Source organism: Armigeres subalbatus, chromosome 3 (assembly GCF_024139115.2).
Source record: "Armigeres subalbatus isolate Guangzhou_Male chromosome 3, GZ_Asu_2, whole genome shotgun sequence".
Classification (NCBI taxonomy): Eukaryota; Metazoa; Arthropoda; class Insecta; order Diptera; family Culicidae; genus Armigeres; species Armigeres subalbatus.
In genome coordinates this window covers 13,709,783-13,730,042 of record NC_085141.1, presented here as the reverse complement: position 1 = coordinate 13,730,042, position 20,260 = coordinate 13,709,783, and the positions used below count along the sequence as shown (strand labels likewise).

At 40.0% G+C, this 20,260-nt stretch overlaps 1 protein-coding gene across 8 annotated transcripts in view; it reads right to left on the bottom strand.

Annotated features, from left to right (window-relative positions):
• The window catches only part of LOC134223688 (centrosomin), a 119,982-nt gene that overhangs the window by 34,942 nt on the left and 64,780 nt on the right, over positions 1-20,260 (bottom strand). For all 8 annotated transcript variants that reach the window (XM_062702868.1, XM_062702869.1, XM_062702870.1 and 5 more), the window contains one exon: positions 123-163. In XM_062702868.1, the coding sequence (XP_062558852.1) occupies positions 123-163 (41 nt within the window). The remainder of the gene's footprint in view (positions 1-122; positions 164-20,260) is intronic.

Sequence of the window (20,260 nt, the reverse complement as noted above, 5' to 3'; positions counted from 1 at the left end):
GATTGGAGCACCTACTACTGTATTCATCTTGATTGCGAGCATCGGCGAAATCGTACATCAGATTTACATGAAATTGCTGTATCTCGGATGTATAAAACCATCGGTATTGACTAATTACTTACATGAATTATCCATGGTAACATCTTGCTGCCCGGGACTTCCACTGTAAATAAGAAAAAAAAAAGAAAGGTTATAGACGCAAATATTGTATGCAATGAATTAATTGAATTATCGTTTAGTTTTTGTTTGCTTTAGATTAAATGCGGTTTGACCAGAGACTCAGGGCAGCTCAGGGCATGTTCATGATTGAAAATGACTACTTGGATGGCCTCCTGAAAAGCTCGTTTGCGTAAAAGCAAAACCCTCGATTTGTTTTTTTTTTTAAGATAAGATAAGAAGGAGATCGATGTAGCGATGTTTATTTATTTAAAACCAGAGAAGAGAATTCATATTCCGAATTTCAGAATAGCGACACTCAAACTCCGTCAAACGTCCGGAGGAACTTCATCAAGGAAACTTTGCGACAGGGCAGAACATCATTGCTGGCGACCTGAACGCCAAGCAAAGGCGACTATGAGTGCGCCTTCAGACTACTGAAGTCCACCACGCACCATCGAACAGGCGATGTTTTGTGGAGCTGCTTAAACAGCACAGAGCAATGGCTCGACAAGTGAACAACACCGTAACCATTGATAAATATTTAGTAAGTAGACAGTTTTAGGCACTAGACTTAAAACTCGTTGAAATCGCAAGATCAAAATAATCAAGGATAGATGGATGAATTCGGACACAATGATTTTACGAACAAGATCAGCGCTCTTGCAGACTGTGCTAAGCCACTCTAGAAATTTTAATAATTACCAAAATTGAAAAACAGAATCCCTTGATCAATTCTTTCGACATTTGTTTGGTCTCATTAGAAAACAAAGCCTTTACGGATGTGAGAAAACCGCTGAAATAGATCGACACTTCGTCAGCAGACACGATCTTGGACAGAACATCGTAAATGATGTAGCAAGATCTTAAATCAACATTAACAAACCGTGTTTTTAACAAAAAATGCTTGAAAGCTGTCTAGATGTTGACATTCGTTTCTATCTGGACTCATTACATATGACATTCTCAAAGCGATTCTGTTGAAATTTGCAAAACATCGACTTGCACTTGATCTGCAGTGTACTGGTGACAGAGGACAATATTTTGCCTCATAAATCACAAACAGATGTATTTTTCAATCGTTTGTACATAGCTAACGAGCATCTGTTTCAGCGATGAGATCAACACCCGACCCACGCTCGTTAATTTTCCTACGCACCCAATGTTCCAACCTATTAAACGTTACTAGAAATGAATTGATTGGAAGTGAATTACATCACGACAGTATAGGAAGTGCGCGCTGCGTGAACTTTGTTGGGTCAATTAGCAACAAGGCGCTCTTCTACTAGCAAATCCACCCCCAAACGATCGCTGGACAATAAAAATCTCCATCGGTCAACGATAGTAAAGTAATCATCTGATGGTTTATTTTACGATTCAACAATCGAGTCTAGTAGCGGGTCACTTTTTAGTGACTTGGTCACTTTTTTCGGGCAAGTCACTTTTTTCGACCTCAAGTCACTAAAGTCACTTTTTCTTGCAAAAAGTCACTATTTTCAACTATTTTGAAACTATTGACTATTTTTGAATGAAGCTCTATGTATAAGTTGGATGATGTTTTGTTCATGGCGGAAATGAAATTACGGATCTTGGAAAAATGATCGCTCTGAAACTTCGCCAGCCATACTACTCGCTGCTTTTATTGGCATTTCACCAGTAGCTAATTGACCTTTCCCGTCAAAATTTTTAACTTGCTCAATCGATTCTTTATTTTATTTAAAGTCAAGTTTCCCAAAGAACCCATATTTTTTGACGCCTCTAAGTATTTTTTAAATTTAAAACAAAATATTTAAAAAGTGTTGTTTTTCAAGATTGGGCTAACAATGGATTGAGACAATAAAATGAGATGCAATTTTTGACGGGAAAGGATATAGATATTATATAAAGGGGATAAAGTTTCCCCAATTTTGAATATTGCATGCGCTGAGATACATCGAAAATGAGAAAAGTGGATCAAGTCTGCCCAGTCTCCCCTATGAATTGCACTATTTGCGGTTCAGATTAATCTTTTCAATTTTAGATATACTTTCTGGTTCTTAGGAAACCCAATAGTTGATGAAAGGCTTGTTATTTAGTGCATACCTAAAACAAACATGCTTATCAGTTTTTTTTATATCAGAAAATTGTTTTATCACAAACCTTGTGCTTAGAATCATAGGGGTGTAAGTGTAACTGCATTAATCCATTGCTGTTCGTCGATGTTTTCTTTTTATCATTGTAGCGAATTGCGGTAGTTTGCCGAAGATTTAATGGTTTGGTGTGATAAAGGATGATTGTATCTTGCACCAGACGCAACAATCACGGTTGTAACTGTTGAGTTATTAACGAAGTTATGATTCTCAGCGTGTGATATTTTGGTAAAACAAATATTCGAAATAATGATAGTTACATTTATGATTGTACTGCATTCGAATTGAAAGGCGATACTTTAAATACCTAATGGATCCGCAAAGTTATTTTGCTGTAAGCACATGAGATAATAAAAGCTGTTTTCCCTCCCAACATCCACTTCGATAAATATTTTGGAATTTTTAAAAATATATTGTGATGATAATTTATACATTTGAAATAGCATAAATGTGAAAGATTCTTCAATTCGTTCAATCCCAGGTTCGTTGTAACTGAATTTTCATAATTTTTGTATCGTTTTCTACCAAAACGATCCGTACTGATGTTCCTTTCGCACTAAAAAATCCAAAAACTTCTTAAACCTATAGCAAATCTGCATCTTTCTTAAGTAGGTGTTCAGCTAATCCAGTGATTGTAATTTTCACTCATTCTCACGAGAAGAGAATGTTCATTCACGCAGATTTTTGCCTAGAAATCATTTTTCGGGGAAGAAATACAGGTGTAATGAGTGATAAATAACCATGTTTCGCTCACTTCCAGTGGCGCAAACGTTTGATTTTCTCGCAGGACTACTCATAGTTTTTAGTAGTCCTTCTTTTGACTGATCCTTGATCCTTGAAATATCCTTGGGATAAAAAGAGAGGGCAAAAGTTAGCGTGCACGATTTACGTTTCTTTTCTGAGTTCGTTATGAGAGAGCGGTGATTTTTTTTGACTTTATTAATGTGTTTTTGAGAGAGCAGTGAGTGGATGGATGGATGGTTTCCGCCACAAATTACGAAAACAAAATTCACCCTGGATCCAGAAACGCTTAATTTCGTCTCATCGAAATCGCAACTGAAACTGAAAGTCACTATTTGGTCACTTTTTCTGCAACTAAAAGTCACTATTTGGTCCCTTTTTTCGTAGGCTTTGGTCACTAAAGTCACTATTTTGAGCGGCAATGGTCGCTACCAGCCCCGATTCCTAGATGTATGTCGTGCTTCTTGGAAATCCTTAAACAATCTTGGAAAACCAATATTTGTCAAAAAAAAAATCGAGGAAATTTTCTCAAATTATGTGAGTATTCTGACCACAAGCAATATTCTATTGCTGATTTTTTATGGATTTTATATCAACATGGGACAGTTATAAAAAATGTGCATAGATTTCTCAACACGAAAACTTGCCCAAATCGGGGACAAACTCGGTGGTCTATTGGCTGTCGTTTCTGCCTATAAGCCTGAGGTCATGGTTTAGATCCCAGGGTCCTCACTTATCTATTCTGTATGTAAGTTCTTTCTGGGTTTCACGTTCTAACAAAACGAAGCCACCCATGGCACCTATGAGGGGTCATAGATTTCTCTGCTTCTTTCTTAAGTTTAGGTCTCCAATTTTCACAAGAACATGACCAGGACAGATCTCGACTGTTGGAGAGTGCTTTGTTTCCAACTAAGAGATAGCGATTAGTTCAAAATCAATATGTGTGACAACGGATGGAAATGATTCTACTGTCATAGTCTAGGGTTGTAACACCTACGAATTTAGGAGAATCGCTAAATACATTTCCTGTTTGTCCTACCCACGACTCGGAACGTGGATGCGCCACTGCTTACAATGATACGTGATGATGTGAAGTGGAGCTTTACCCTCGACGATCTGCTGCAACATCGCACCTGTTGCTAAGTCTGAGGCGTCGACCCAGAGAGACGTTATGTAGTTTTAGTGGGGCGCGCTAAACGTGTTGCACAAGTGAGTTGCTGCTTTCTTCTCTCAAAAGATTCTACAGTCTCTTTGCTCCAGGCGGAAGGTGAACGATCTTTGCGTATATTGGCAGCAACGGAATTTGAGCCTCAATTGCATTTCAGACAAACCTTCGAAAAAATGGACAGACAGACAGAAATTTATTTTTAAGTATAAAAAAGGGAAAGAGATTACGAAAATCAGGGTGGCCACTGAACCGGGAATTAACCGGGAATCAGATAGAACCGGGAAAAACCGGGAAATAACCGGGAATTTGATTTTTAGTTTTGTTTCGATAGACTAAATAAAAGCTATTATAATCAACTAATTAACTTCTTGTCTGTTTTTAGAAACAATTTTTCTAATAATTGTTTACATTTTATTTAAATTCTAGGATTAATGAAATGCTGTTTGAATGAGTTTTGTTATCAAATTGTTAAAGTTTTTTATTAGGATGTACATTTTTATAAGGAATTTTTATGAGCTCAGAAATCCCAATTTTTCCGTGGTTTCTTAACAGTTGAATAATTTCTTCGTTTTCAGCATAACAACACAGAAATTCCTTGACAATCATAGTGGTCGAGCGAGAAAACAAAAACAGGTAATCTAGTACCTCAATCCAATCCACACTGAAAGGTCATTCGTCTCTTTCCGTCCATTCGTCACCGTCGCACTCTAATAGTGCGATGGTTTAGCAGTGTGGGTATTTTGTGTTGATTTTCTGTCGTACGTCGATCAGCTGCGATAAGCACTTTATGTACATAGGTCTAGATTCTTAGCAGTAAGATAGGATTTGGCAGTCAGAAAAAGTTAGAGGCAATAAAAGGTAATCGATAGCAGACATTAGTCTATCAGTTGCAATAAACGGTTTTTATGTTCGCGCGAAATGCAATTGATCCTCTAAACTTTTAAATCCAAGAGAAAGTGTCCAATCGAATATCTCGCGCGTGAACATTTTGGTCCTTCGAGCCAGGTATTGGCCGCCATCGCGGAAGTTTCACCGGATTTCTACGAGGATTTACGGCGCCAGAAGAACTGTGGAAAACAACGATCTTGGATGAGCAGAACCGGACGGAATTATCTGAAATTTGAGTATAGTGCACGTACAATATTGGCCTGCTGCATGTGGCTGAAATTTAATTGCTGTCGGTGATACCTGTAATAAAGATTAAAGTGCATGCGAGTTTTTCTTTTGTTGTATCGTGTCCCTGTTGGTAATACAAAGTCGGAATTCTGCTAAATAAGTTGGCTGTCGATCTTCGTTAAGTCTCCATTCATCATCTGTATCACCGGGTCGTTCGGTCTGTCAATTCATCGCATGAGGTCGCGGTTTAGTGGAACGTTGTAGTCGATCGCTTCTGATAGTCAAAGTGCTGAGTTAACAGTGTGCAAGTGACGGTGCTGAGCCAGTGGAGGTGGTTGCGTTTCAGTGTTATTCTTGATCATTGATTAACCGTCAGTGATCAATCAGTGCGGTGCAATGAGTGGTGATTTGCGTATGCTTTCAAAGCGGGAACGTCAGCTGTTAAACACGCTGGACGTCGTCGAAGAGTTTCTCGGGAGGTACGATGAGACGAAAGATGCATGCCAACTTAAAATTCGCCAGCAGTCATTGAACAAGGTGTATGACGAGTTCTACAAGGTTCGAGCCAAGATGGAGTTGATCATCGAGGACACAGCGATGAAGGAGCTTACCGACAAGGATGCCGAAAGCAAGCAGGAAGCAGAAACGCTACGTGAAGCTAAGAACTACCAGGCGATGAGAGAGTTTGAAGACCGCTATTGTTCGCTGAACGGCAAAATTTTGGAGCTGCAGGCACGCAGAGATGCACAAGAAAAGAGTGGTGACTTGCAACCCGGTGGCCAACCGGCTACGATTTCAAGAGTAAAGCTGCCGGAGATTCTGCTTCCATCATTCAGCGGAAACATTCAAGAGTGGGTGACGTTTCGTGACACTTTCCGGAGCCTTATTCATAGTAATGCACTGCTCACAGAGATTGACAATTTTTCATATCTACGGTCTTCTCTTTCTGGAGGTGCTTTGCAAGAAGTTGCGTCTGTTGAGCTGACTGCTGCGAACTACCAAGTTGCCTGGCAAGCTCTTGAGAAAAGGTACGAAAATAAAAAGCTCATTGTGAAAGCCCATCTGGACGCTATTTTTGCCGTTGAATCTCTAAAGCGAGAGTCATATGAGGGCTTGAACTTTCTCATCGGCGAATTCGACAAAAATTTGCAAATGCTCGAGAAGATTGGGGAAAACCGCTAACTGGAGTACCATGCTGGCGTACATGATATGTGCTAGACTAGATTCGACAACGTTGCGCCTCTGGGAAACACACCACAATAGCAAGGAGGTCCCGACTTATAACAATATTGTGGATTTTCTTCGCAACCACTGTTCTGTGCTGCAGTCAGTGGCCCCAGCTAAGACATCACTAGCGGAGCAACGTCAATCACATCAACAGTCATCAGTTTGTCATGCCATGGCCAAGGTAGCAAGAAAATGTCCCGTCTGTCGGATGACGTGGCACCCTATATACTTTTGCCGAAGGTTTCAAGGAATGCAGGTTCCTGAGCGAATCGAATTCGTAATGAGAAGTCAGTTGTGCCGAAATTGTCTTCAGCCAGGACACGTTGCTCAAAACTGTGGAAAAGGAGTCTGCAAGCATTGCCAACAAAACCATCATACACTTTTGCACACCAATCCAGACAGATCCTCCGTTCCACAACCGCAGATCCGACCTCCTACGCCAACCCCATCACCAAATTCGTCAACGATTGTATTGCCGCGACAGCCACAATTCCTGCAACACGATCCGAACCAACATACACATACACAAACAGACAACACACCGACCAACTCGCATAGCACTAACACACAATTTTCGGTGGACCATTCATCGACAAGCCACAATTACGTAGCACTTCCTACGACACCAACACACAACATATTATTGTCGACTGCGCTCATTCGAGTGACAGACCGTTGCGGAAACTCAATGCTTGCAAGAGCTTTGCTAGACTCTTGCTCGCAACACTGTTTCATGAGTAGAGATTTTTCGAATAAACTGAAATTCCGGCAATCGCCAGTGCATTTGGCCGTCCAAGGTATCGGATCATCCCGAAGCGTATCGACAAGGCTGATAACTGCCGATGTACGCCCACGACTGGGTTCAATTTCACCATTTGCAGAAGATATTCCCTTCTATGTGCTGCCGAAACTAACGGTTTCGTTGCCTACGGCAAGCTTTAGTCCATCCGAGTGGAATCTTCCAGAGGCAGCGATTCTGGCAGATCCAAGATTCTTTGAAGCTGGGCCAATCGATGTGATCATCGGTGCAGAATACTACATCGACCTGCTTACTGACGGGCGAGTAAAGGTAGCGGATGATGGACCAACTCTTCAGAACACTGTGTTAGGATGGATCGTGTCTGGTCGAATATCCTCCAGCATTACCAAAGAAACTAGCTCCGTCGCCCATGTATCCTGCACGGCGGATATTCAGGAACAGCTCACCAGATTTTGGGAGCTTGAAACTTGTCGAACACAATGCACGTACTCCGTCGAAGAAACTGCGTGTGAAGAGATCTTCAAGAAAACAACAGTTCGCGACAAAAAAGGCAGGTTTGTCGTCACATTACCAAAAAGGGATTACGTCGTTAACCAACTAGGTGAATCACGAGAAATAGCACTAAAGCGGTTCATTGGTCTGGAAAAACGTTTGGCTTTTCATCCAGAGCTTAAGGCCATGTACATGGAGTTTATCAACGAATATCGAGCGCTAGGTCACATGAAGGAAGTTGCAGAGGAATCCAGCATAGATAAGGTCTATTATCTACCACACCATTGTGTTCTCAAGCCGGACAGCACTACCACGAAACTTCGTGTGGTTTTCGACGCATCATGTAGAACAAGCTCTGGAGTTTCACTGAACGACGCACTCATGGTTGGGCCTGTGCTTCAGGATGATCTGCTGGACATTATCTTGCGATTTCGTTTGCATCGCTTCGCCATCGTTGCGGACATTGCTAAAATGTACCGCATGGTGCGAGTTCAAGAATCCGACCAGCATTTACAGCGAATTGTTTGGAGAGATACCTGTGAAGAACCTATCCGTACGTATGAGCTCACTACAGTTACATATGGTACGGCATCCGCGCCATACTTGGCAACTAAGTGCCTGCAGACGCTAGCTGAAGAGGGAGAGTATACATCCGATCGCCGCAGTTGTACTAAAGAAAGGCTTCTATGTCGATGACATGCTGGACGGAGTAGACAATCCAGAAGACGGAAAAATATTGGTTGATGAAATGGTCAATTTGATGGAATCAGCGGGTTTTACTCTACGCAAGTGGAACTCAAACAGTCGAGAGATTTTGCTGAATGTTCCAGAGCATCTGCGAGACGATCGTACAGTTCTTCAGCTAGAATCATCAAGTTCAACCGTCAAAACGCTAGGTCTGCTTTGGGAACCCGATTCAGACAATTTCCGCTTCAATTCTCCGACTTGGGACAATTCTTCGGCAATTACAAAACGATCTGTTCTCTCTGACGCTTCGCGACTCTTCGACCCATTAGGCCTGGTGGGGCCAGTCATAATTCAAGCAAAGATATACATCCAGGATTTATGGAAGCTCGAATGTGGATGGGATGACCCACTCAGCACGGAGTTACAAGAGCAATGGAAAGAGTACCGCCGGAATCTCACCGGTCTAGATAGTTTGTCAGTTTCTCGCTGGGTTGGAATTACCAAGACTTCCGTGACAGAACTACACGGTTTCTGCGATGCCTCCGAAAAGGCCTACGGCGCTTGTATTTTTGTGCGTTCTATTTCCGCTGAAGGTATTATAACGATACACTTATTAACTTCAAAATCGCGTGTCGCTCCTCTCGATAACCTGAAGCGGAAAATGAAACGGCAGACAATTCCCGTTTGGAACTATCAGCAGCTTTATTGCTTGCCCATTTGTACGAAAAAGGTCGCATGTAGCACACGTCTTGATACGCGACCTTACTTTTGGACGGATTCCACAATCGTCGAATGCTGGCTTGCATCTCCTCCATCCAGGTGGAAAGAATTCGTAGCCAATCGCGTCTCCGAAATACAACACATTACCAAAGACGGAGTATGGAATCACGTCTCCAGCCTCGAAAATCCAGCAGATATTATCTCACGTGGAATGAATGCAGCTCAATTGCAATATCAATCGCTGTGGTTCCGAGGACCACCGTGGTTGTTGTCTGACAAGGAAAATTGGCCGCAACCACAACACTATGTCGAGGAAGAGTTCGATCCAGCAACTCTAGAGGAGAAAATGCTGTCACTGCTGTACTGCAAGCCATACATCCAAGTGACTATTTTAGCCTTCGATCCTCATTACCGGAATTGGTTAGACTGACAGCATATATTCGTCGTTTTTGCTTCAACGCTAAATCATGCAACCAAAACAATCGCAAGCTAGGATTCATTACCAGTACAGAGTACGAAGAAGCACTTCTAGCTCTTGTTCGCCTCTCCCAGAAAGAATGTTTCGGTCAAGAGTATGTAGACTTGACTAATGGCCGTCAGGTACAAAATTCATCAAGAATTGCATCACTGAATCCGCAACTCATCAATGGGGTACTCTGTGTTGGTGGCCGCTTGAAAAACGCTGAAGTTTCATCTAGCCGTAAGCACCCGTTCATTATCGACCACCACCATCCTTTGGCTACTTCCATCGTGTGTTACCAACATCGAAAGCTGTTTCATGCCGGACAACAAGTTCTCATTTCTGCCGTGCGGGAACAATTTTGGCCTACGAACGTCCGGAACCTCGCAAGGAAGGTGATTCATGATTGCGTAGCTTGTTTCCGTTCTAAACCAAGGATTCAAGATCAGTTGATGGCAGACCTTCCACCAGAACGAGTTACTCCATGCACACCATTCCAACGAGTTGGAGTCGACTACTGCGGGCCATTTATGGTCGTGTATCCTTACCGTAGATGTCGTCCCGTGAAAACCTTCGTCGCTGTTTTCGTTTGTTTGGTGACCAAGGCTGTCCACCTAGAGCTAGCGGCGGACTTAACAACAAATGCTTTCTTAGCAGCTCTGAAGCGATTCTCCTCTAGACGTGGCAACCCTCAATTAATCATGTGTGATAACGCCACGAACTTTGTGGGAGCAAGGCGTGCACTGGATGACCTACGTCAACTATTTGGTGCTCAACAGTTCCAGGAGGAAGTTGTCAGACATGCATCCATTGAACAAATCGAGTTTCGGTTCATTCCAGCTCGTTCACCGAATTTTGGTGGCCTCTGGGAATCAGCGGTCAAGTCCTTCAAGACACTGCTCAAACGAACGATTGGCCTGCGCAGTATGGTATACGATGAAATGCAAACCATGCTTGTACAGATAGAAGCAGTTCTAAACTCGCGGCCCTTGACGCCAATTAGCAATGATCCAGCTGATTATGAGGCGCTGACTCCGGGGCATTTTCTCATCCATCGGCCTTTAACAGCAATTCCGGAGCCTGATTTGAATAATGTACCCGAGAATCGATTATCGGCATGGCAACGTGTACAGCACTTCGTGCAAATATTGTGGAAAAATGGACCGCTCAATATATTTCCGACTTGCACAATCGGACTAAATGGACGCGACAGAAGGACAACGTTGCTGTTGGGACAATGGTTATACTTAAAACGAGAACTTTCCTCCACTAAAGTGGCCACTTGCCCGCGTGACCGAGGTTCATGCTGGTTCTGATGGCAACATTCGTGTGGTCACTGTACGTACGAAGGATGGAAGCTTCAAACGGGCAATTTCTAAAATTTGCGTACTGCCCATCCGTGACAATTTTTCTGCCACCACCGAATAAGGGGAGAACTAGGCCTCCTCCAACGGCGGGGGTCGAAAGGCCCCCGCACGCCAGTTAAGTTACGTTTTATTTTGAATTTCAAAAAGCTAATTACAACCTTTTGATCTCATAGTCCCACTGCCGTCATGCTACCCGAATAAATCGGAGGACTAGCTGTAGAGTTGATTGGAACCGTCATAGCTTGAGGTAACCTGTTTTGTTTCGGTGGTGGTTGTTTTGTCTTGGTGCATGGAGGTGCTTATATTCCGGCTGATTTGAATTTACGCAAAGTCATACGTTTGCGTCAACCATAGTGGCAACGTCATCTACACAGTACATTTCTGGAAAAGGCAACTGAGGAAACATGTGTTCTTCTTCACTCCGATATTTGCGCAGCAATCATCAGGCTGCTAAGCTTAGTTGAACCATCGTCGTGCTTAAGAGGGTCCATCAATAACGCCACCTGGCGTTCCCGGAGGCCCTCGGCGCCAGGGCCTCCCTTCAGGCAAGTCTTATCGTCGTACTTATTTTCTATTTAAAAAGCACCCTCTCATTTTATCCAGCGAAGCGTTGCATTATCGAGAAGTTGCTATATCAGCCAGCAAGTCTATCGAGCATGGATGGTCAATCGCATCAATCGTAACCTACAAAGAGGGGAATGTTTAATTGATGTCAACACAACGATGAAGGGAAAAGAAATTCAACTGTCGTATTCCGGAACATTAACATCAGAACGAGAACAGGCGAAGTTAATCTAACTCATCGCAATCGTCACGGTCATCACAGAGGAATGCTTAGTCGCAGGATCATGCCTGGCAGGTTACCTCACCAATTGCAACATCGTCGGGTACATATGCGTTACCTGCCAGGTAAGTTGTTCCGGTTTTACACAACACTATACGAAGATACTCCATAAATTTCTTCACTTTCTGGATCAACGAAAACGAGCAACTAGTCAGCTGTAAATCATCAATGGATTCATCGTAGCAGAGGAAACATCGATAGGTCGAAAGAAACATCATGTCCAACATTCTACCCGGCTTCTGTGATATTAGCTACAGAAAACCATGGTTCAATATCGGCCACAACAACTTCTGGACAATTACAGATTTCCACAGCGGCTGCAGCCTTACCACATCGTATCAAGCACAACAAATCACTGCCAAGTTCACGCCTACATTATAATCAACTCTTTTTTGTGATATCCAAGCATTTTTCCACAGTTTTACTACATTTAAGTTATTTTTATCACAGCAACATTTGTTAGTTGCGATCATTTTGTTTACACTTCAAACACCACTCGTATTTTTGTATAGTAATAAGTACCTAGGTAGTAAGAAAAGGAGAACAAATGATGTTGAAACTAATTTTCAAGGCGGCCGGCGTATGGTCGAGCGAGAAAACAAAAACAGGTAATCTAGTACCTCAATCCAATCCACACTGAAAGGTCATTCGTCTCTTTCCGTCCATTCGTCACCGTCGCACTCTAATAGTGCGATGGTTTAGCAGTGTGGGTATTTTGTGTTGATTTTCTGTCGTACGTCGATCAGCTGCGATAAGCACTTTATGTACATAGGTCTAGATTCTTAGCAGTAAGATAGGATTTGGCAGTCAGAAAAAGTTAGAGGCAATAAAAGGTAATCGATAGCAGACATTAGTCTATCAGTTGCAATAAACGGTTTTTATGTTCGCGCGAAATGCAATTGATCCTCTAAACTTTTAAATCCAAGAGAAAGTGTCCAATCGAATATCTCGCGCGTGAACACATAGGTTTTCGAAATCACGTCTTAACTCATGAATTATGTTTACAGAAATTTATCAATCTTTTAAATAGATTTTTTTTCGGATTTTCTGGCCCTCAGTATGAGTTTCTGTCCCATTGAAGGAAAGTGGTTGCCTCCAATACACTTTTCAAATCAAAATCTTCCACATAATGTACATATTTACATAGGAGATTTTCAGAGAACTGTAAATAAATAAAAGTGCCAGAGATTTCAGAAATTTCAGGAATAAATTTTTCAGTTCAAATATTGAATAAATCATAATCGATAGCCATTTTGCTTCTAAGATCCTTTCACGTATCCCAGCTTTCTACTCGAAATACAAATACATTAGCTCTTAAATCTGCTTAGTGTTATATGTTTCTTAGTTAAAACTTGTAAAAACTTAGTAAAAAATTGTTTCTATTCAAGAAAACACACTTACCGTCTATAAATCTGATTGATAATTTAAGAAAATTTTATCACCAGAACAGAAATTCCAAAATATCAAAAATCATTCTAAAGCTAAGATATTAAACTGGAATCTTAGAGGTATATCTGAATTTAAGATTTTTTTTGGAACACGTGGTGGTCTGTAAAACCATTAGCGATACTCCATTTCTTATATAATGCTTTCCCTAAAAACATCAAGCATTTTAAAATCCGCTTTGAAATTCTCAGAGAAATCTGACAAAAATATTTCTTAAGCTGTCTCGTTTTTGAATAATTATTCCGATTTCAAGTATGAACGTTTTGAAATCATTTAATTTTTCTTAAATCAATCCTATCTCAAGTTCCTAAAGCATGTTACTTTTTAATTTTAGGCGTTATTTTGAGCAAGTTCATAACAACGGAATACAAATGCTTTTAGCTCATATTGAATAGAAGTGCTTTATGATAAGAAAATATCTCTCATCTTTAAACTTCCTTTTTTCGGTAGTTGTTATTATTTTTCTGAAGAACGCTTTAATGTTTTTCCAAGAAAAATATTTTGCATGAAAAATCTTTGATATATTAATCACAATTTGGATCAAAATTATATAATGAGCCCGTTTATTTTTTCAAATAAGAAATTACTATGAAAAATATTTGATAGCAATGCTTCTATCACTTACCAGAGATTCGTTTTAATTAACGTGTTGCCAATGGTATGGAAAAGAAAAAAAACGAATGCAGAAATAGCTTTGATTCACTTCTAACAGTGACTGCTAGAATGGTCAAGATGAAGGTATTTATAGAATGGACATGGAAACGATTTGGAATTAAACTCATGGCGTATAGAGCAGGAACGAGCGGTTGCCTTATAACTGCCAAGCCTGTTACTGAAAAAAAAGCGTCATAGAGGAATTTGCTTAACGGGCGGTTTATTAACACATTACCATAATATTTTCTTTGATTTATTTAGGATGTATTGTAATCCAATTCCACAGATTTTGATGGTGAATCTAAGTCACATAAAACGATCGAAAAAATGTCGCGTAAAACAAGGATGGTTTGTGAAAGGAATACAACACCTCATTCTTCGATCATATCTTTTCTCGATACACTTGCCGGGAAAGTTCAAAAATTTGAATCGGGAAAAACCGGGAAAAAACCGGGAATTCCAAAATGGAAATTGAGTGGCCACCCTGGAAAATGAATAAATGCATAACTTAAAATCGTGAAAGCTGCTAAACGTTATGTGTGTTTTCGATGCATTTTGTATAATCCTGGAAATTTAATGATAACTTTGAAAAAAAAACATGGAACAATCAGGGAATTATTATTTTGAAAATGAGTCGCCACCCTGGGATACAATGCGACATCTCAACCAAGAACGGGTTCATTTGGAAGCACGACCAATAAGTTTGCACAGTTCACGGTAGCGGCTTTTGGGTCCACCTAAGTGTTTGGAACTACGGCCACAACTACAATTCGGATAAACCAATCTAAGCTTTTCAGGAGGAGCATTACGACCAACAAACGGTCGTTTGGAATATCGACAACCAGATTAATGGCAGGTTCAGCTATAAACACCTTTTCCCAGTATACTTTTGGAGGCTTCAGGACCCAAAGGCAAACTCAGTCGACTGGGGGTTTGTTCTCTGGAACGACTACGAGTACATCCAAAGCTTTCCTGTTCGGAGGTTTGGGATCAATAAAGAATGTAATCTGCCTTGGTCTGATGCAGTGTCCAGCTCAAAAATAACCAGAACCGCCAGCTTATTGGAAACAGCATAACCAATTCGGCATGAAAGAAGGAGACTCTTTTAAATCCGAAATCAAATGCGTTTCGTCGCCATAGTAACACATAAGAAGAAGTACCTCAACTCAACGCTGTACTTGCATCAAGGTGATGCGGTTGTTTAACATTCTACTCGAATTCTCAGGGGGTTGTCTCCCATAAAAATAAAACAGAAATGTCTGCATAACTCGAAAGCAAATGGAGCCAAATTTAGCATGTGGAGGTTTTGAAGATACCAAGCAGGACACCGGACACCAAGCAATTACCGGGGCAGGAAGATATAAGGAAGAAGAAGCGGGTAAAAGTATCAAAAGAAGTTGGCCTTAACATTGCATAAAACGTCATGAGAGGTGTCAAGGCCAATGTGCGGACATTCAGTCATGGAAAAGAAATCCAATAAACCAATTATATAAAAACCTACTCATTATAGTTTATTCTCTAAAATTTTGAAAAAAAAAATTTTCTAAAAATGACCGTCTAAGACGAGTTTAGTACTGTCCATCTAATTCCACAACGTTTTGTCGTTTGTTTGACAAAACGTAGTGAAAATTAATGGAGAGTACTAAACTCGTCTTAGACGGTTGAATACATTCCACTAAAAAGAGCTTAAAATATTTTTTCTAAAAATGAATTATGTATTTTCGACCATTTTGTATATCTCGTTTTATTTTTCACGAGTGTTTTAGAACTGAATTAGGCAAACCACAGAAACTTTTTTCTATCCCACACTTTTTTCTGTTTGGTGACTTCATTCTTCAAATTGTGTTCTCCAATATAAGTTCCTAAGTCTGTTTGAAAACCGCCAAGTTAATTACTCGTTGTGTATGAATCGAATAATATATTTAGATTGAAAATCCATCTATTAACGCTATTAGCATATAAAATCGCGTGAAATTACGTAATGCTACAGAAGTCACAAAAATAAAAGGTCGAAAGTACGCGTTTATCTTAGAGAAAAGAGAACCACAATAGACTAAACAATAAAAATTCCACGAAGAATTCTTTCTAGTTCAACACAGTGATCGTTTTCTAGTTGGCACACGATCGCAGCGATTGTCATTCTCTTATTATGGCATTTTTCACTAACATCAATGATTTTTATTACTTTCTGCATTGAACAAAGGAAAATTTTGCTCACCAACATTTATCGTTCCCAAGAAAAACAAAAATGAAACGTTAATACGATTTGGATCACACTTTGATGTTTTATTCTATTTTATGGGGATTCGCCTAAATTATCGAACATTCAATTAAAAAGCAACTTAATTTCAAAATAAAACAAAATTCGTTTTTTTTACAATGTTGTGAAAACTCATATGTGAATATGTACGTTATGTGGAAGATATTGATTTGGAAAATGTATTGGAGGTAACCACTTTCCCTTCGATGGGACTCGAACCCATGACCTGTAGGGAAAGTGGTTACCTCCAATACATTTTCCAAATCAATATCTTCCACATAACGTACATATTCACATATGAGTTTTCACAACATTGTAAATTAATGTCCAAGTCGGGTGGTTTAATCCCCGGAAAAAGGCGATTAACTTTGATTGAACCAAAATTCGTTTGTTAATACAATAATAATGTACAAAAATCTCTCATTGTTTAGATCCGGTTAACTTTTTCTACGAACAAATTGCTCACGATTTGCTCGCGTTCCATTCAAAATGCAAAGCTCTAGGAAAGCTGACTCTTTAAATTTAAAAGAAATCTTTCCACAAATGAGATCATCTGTAGCGAAGCCATTACTCTACCAATGAATTGAAAACCGGGCTGATGCAAACGATTTATTCTCATCAACAATGACTCCAACAATTTCATCCTTTATCAGTTATTGTTAGATTTGCATTTACCGACCTCATTCCTGTTGCCGCATCATTCATTCTTCGCTTACTCATTCTTCCAATTCCATCGGGGACGTCAAGTAGAAGTAGACACTGGCTACAAGAAAGATGACCAATTGACTCAATTGCTTATTGCGAATCTCTTCTCACGAACACCGATGCATTCATGCACGCACCGGACTACATGGGTTTGTCAGCGCCTATTTATGAAAAATCTACCCGACTTACCTACAATTCCCACTTTCCCCCGGTCAGTGTCCGTTGGGTTCGTTTCGACTGATAAGAACTTCACTTTCCCCCTTACTTGCGGTGTTTGCCTGACTTCAACTTCTAGAACAACTTTACTGATAACGCTTTTACCGCATTGTAAGTGACCCTGTTTGCTCATGATACGTATTAGATAAAAACGACGACGATGTATTATTGCAGGGGTTAGTCAGTCATTTGCGTGATACGCAGCCAGCATGAGAAATGTCATAAACCTGAAACGGAAAATTGCAGCTCACGGTCAAGCGTTCTTTGCTCTTCGACCGCATAAATCATCCTAAACTTTCTTCCGTGTCCACTAATTAGAGCGGCGCAAATGAGCGCATATGTCGAACCTTCAACCCAAATCATGACTGACTGCCAAGTTCCGCGGTCAACGTTCTTTCATCCGACAACGACTGCCCGCTATGCGGTCTTAATTAATTTTCCCTCTAGAGATGGTCGGGTTTCACATTTTGGAGTACCCGTACCCGACCAAGACCCGACATTTTATCATCTCACAAACCCGTACCCGACCCGAACCCGAGATTGTTCTAATTTTCCAAACCCGAACCCGACCCGAACCCAACCCGAAACCCGACCATCTTTACCCGCTACCAGGTCCTGGAATTCTTACAATTATCGAATATCTTTACAAGCTTTCAGGAAAAGTCACGGATCACAGAAATTAAAAAAAAAATATTTTCAGTTGTTCAATTATTGCTTACTACTAGGATTTCATATTAACTTTCATAAATATATTTATATGTTATAGAGTTACTGCTTCTGGACTTCATCTCATAGCTCCGATATTGGTCTCAAAGCAAATGAAAAGGTATTTTGTTTGTTTATTATTTTTGTGATTTTTTTCAGCAGTGAGCATGCATGTTAGCAAAAAGAAGCGACGAAATTGGTGCGGAATTTCTTTGTTTCGCTATGAGATGAATATATGTACAGTGAGATGGAAAACGGAACACTTCCCCTATATCCATAACTATAGTTATGGATCTAGCGATACAAAGCAAAATACCAAATCGTGTTATTATCAAATAATCTTTTGGGAGCTTAGAATCTTTAGGGAAGATTCAGGGCTTTGGGATGTTTTTGGTTAATCAGATTCTAATAAATCTTTTGAGGTTTGCAGAAGATTTTTCTCCGCTTCCAATCAATTGTAATTTATTTACCACTTGCAGTCCCGACGAACTTCGTTTCACCTAATTGATTTATTCTCCGATTAGTTCTCGAGTTATGCAGAAATTTCTGTTCCACCGATCGGTTTAGTAGTCTATAAAGGTCAGGCAGACAGAAATCCATTTTTATGTAGGGAGCGGGACCATTTGGGCAGCACCCCCTATTCCCGTCCACAACGTTAATAACTCGACCGCGTTCCAACCAAATGGCTTGATTGTTTGTACATCACTAGATATCGACAGAAACTAACCATGTACTAAAAAACAAGTAACTCGGATGTAATGCGCTCGAGTAATGAACGTTGCTGACGGGAATAGGGGGTGCTGCCCAAATGGCTTCTACCCTATATAGATTACTGATGTAATTTTAATTGATTACATTTGCACATGCCAACAAATCTGTAAACCTTTAGAGTTAAAAAAGTAAAGTTTGGACATCTTCGAGTGCTTTCGGGATTATAAATTGCCTGAAGTCCTAAAGAATAATTAGTGATCTATTGCTCTAAGATCCCTGAAACCTCTGTGATTATTGTTTAGACTCTGATTAACTTTTAAATCGCCTTTTGCTAACACACAAATTCTTGCCAGCCAATGACTTCATATGTTCTTACCATATTCATGGATAGGACAATGCTTTGACTGTCCCACCCAGGACAATTCATGCGTAGGATATGTCCTACTTGTCCCATCCATTCCTGGAACCACTGATCGTAAGCTAAACGCAATTTACCTCGCGATGTGGCACTTTAAGCTCAGGGCACTTTAAGAAGGACGAAACTGCCACATCTACAACGACCATAATTCATTCCCTTCCACAATTAGCTCGACAAAACTTTTAACTGCCAAGCTGGTCAGGTGGACTCCATCATCAGACTTTTCTTGCTGTTGACCAGAAAACTGATGATGATCTCTGGAGTATTCAGCAATGTAACACAAAATCTTCTTTTAACTTGAAGCTCTATCCCATGCAACACAAAACAATAGCTTCGTAATTGCTTAGGTGATCGCCTTCGCTCATTGAATTTGGTTAAAAATCCGTTTCATAAAATCGCTCAGCTAGCAACGCACCAGTTGTAGCGCCTTGGTACATATGTGACCACCAAATTCATGACAGAGATCCTCGTTTGACCTAGTATACGCAAAGATAGCATTACTCGGTGGCCAGAGGAATTCCCCGTTCCAAAAATGGTCACGACTTAGTTCCAAACGGTTTATCAAACAGTTAGGTTGACCCAAAAGCCGCTACCGTAAACTGTCTGAACTTTTTAAAGGAGTTCCGAATAATTTCCTAAAGGAATTTCAGAAAGAATTCAGAAGAAATTTCAGACATTCTTAAATTTCTCCAGTAATTCATCTGGAAATTCGTCCGGGAATTCCACCAAATATGCCCTCGAAAGTTCCATCGGAAATTCTTTTAGGAATCCCGTTCAAAGTTTCTTAGAAATTTCTTCGAAAATTCTTTTAGATAGTCTTTTGGGATTGTTTTTCAAAAATTCAATTGAAAACTCTATGAGGAATTCACTCGGAAATTCCTTTAGGTATTCTATTCGAATATTTTCTAATAATTTCTTTCAGAATATTTCTGGAAATGATTTTAGGAATCTCTTCAATAATTATTTCAAGACAAAATTTTTAAGGGAATTATAAATGAATTTTTAAAGTAATTTTGGAATAAATTTCCAGAAACATTTATGAAAACATTTTAGAAGATTTTTTTTATAGAAATGCCCGAAAGAATTTTCCACTGAATTCCTAGAAAGTTATTAATAAAGTAGAGCTTGCAGAGATTTTTGAAAGAATTCCTAAAGACATTACCGAAGCTATTTGTATAAGAATTTCTGACGAAGTCATTGAAAATTCATCGAGAAATTTATTAAATTTAAAAATCAAAATCAGTATTCAAAATTCACGGAGAATTTACGAATAAAAAT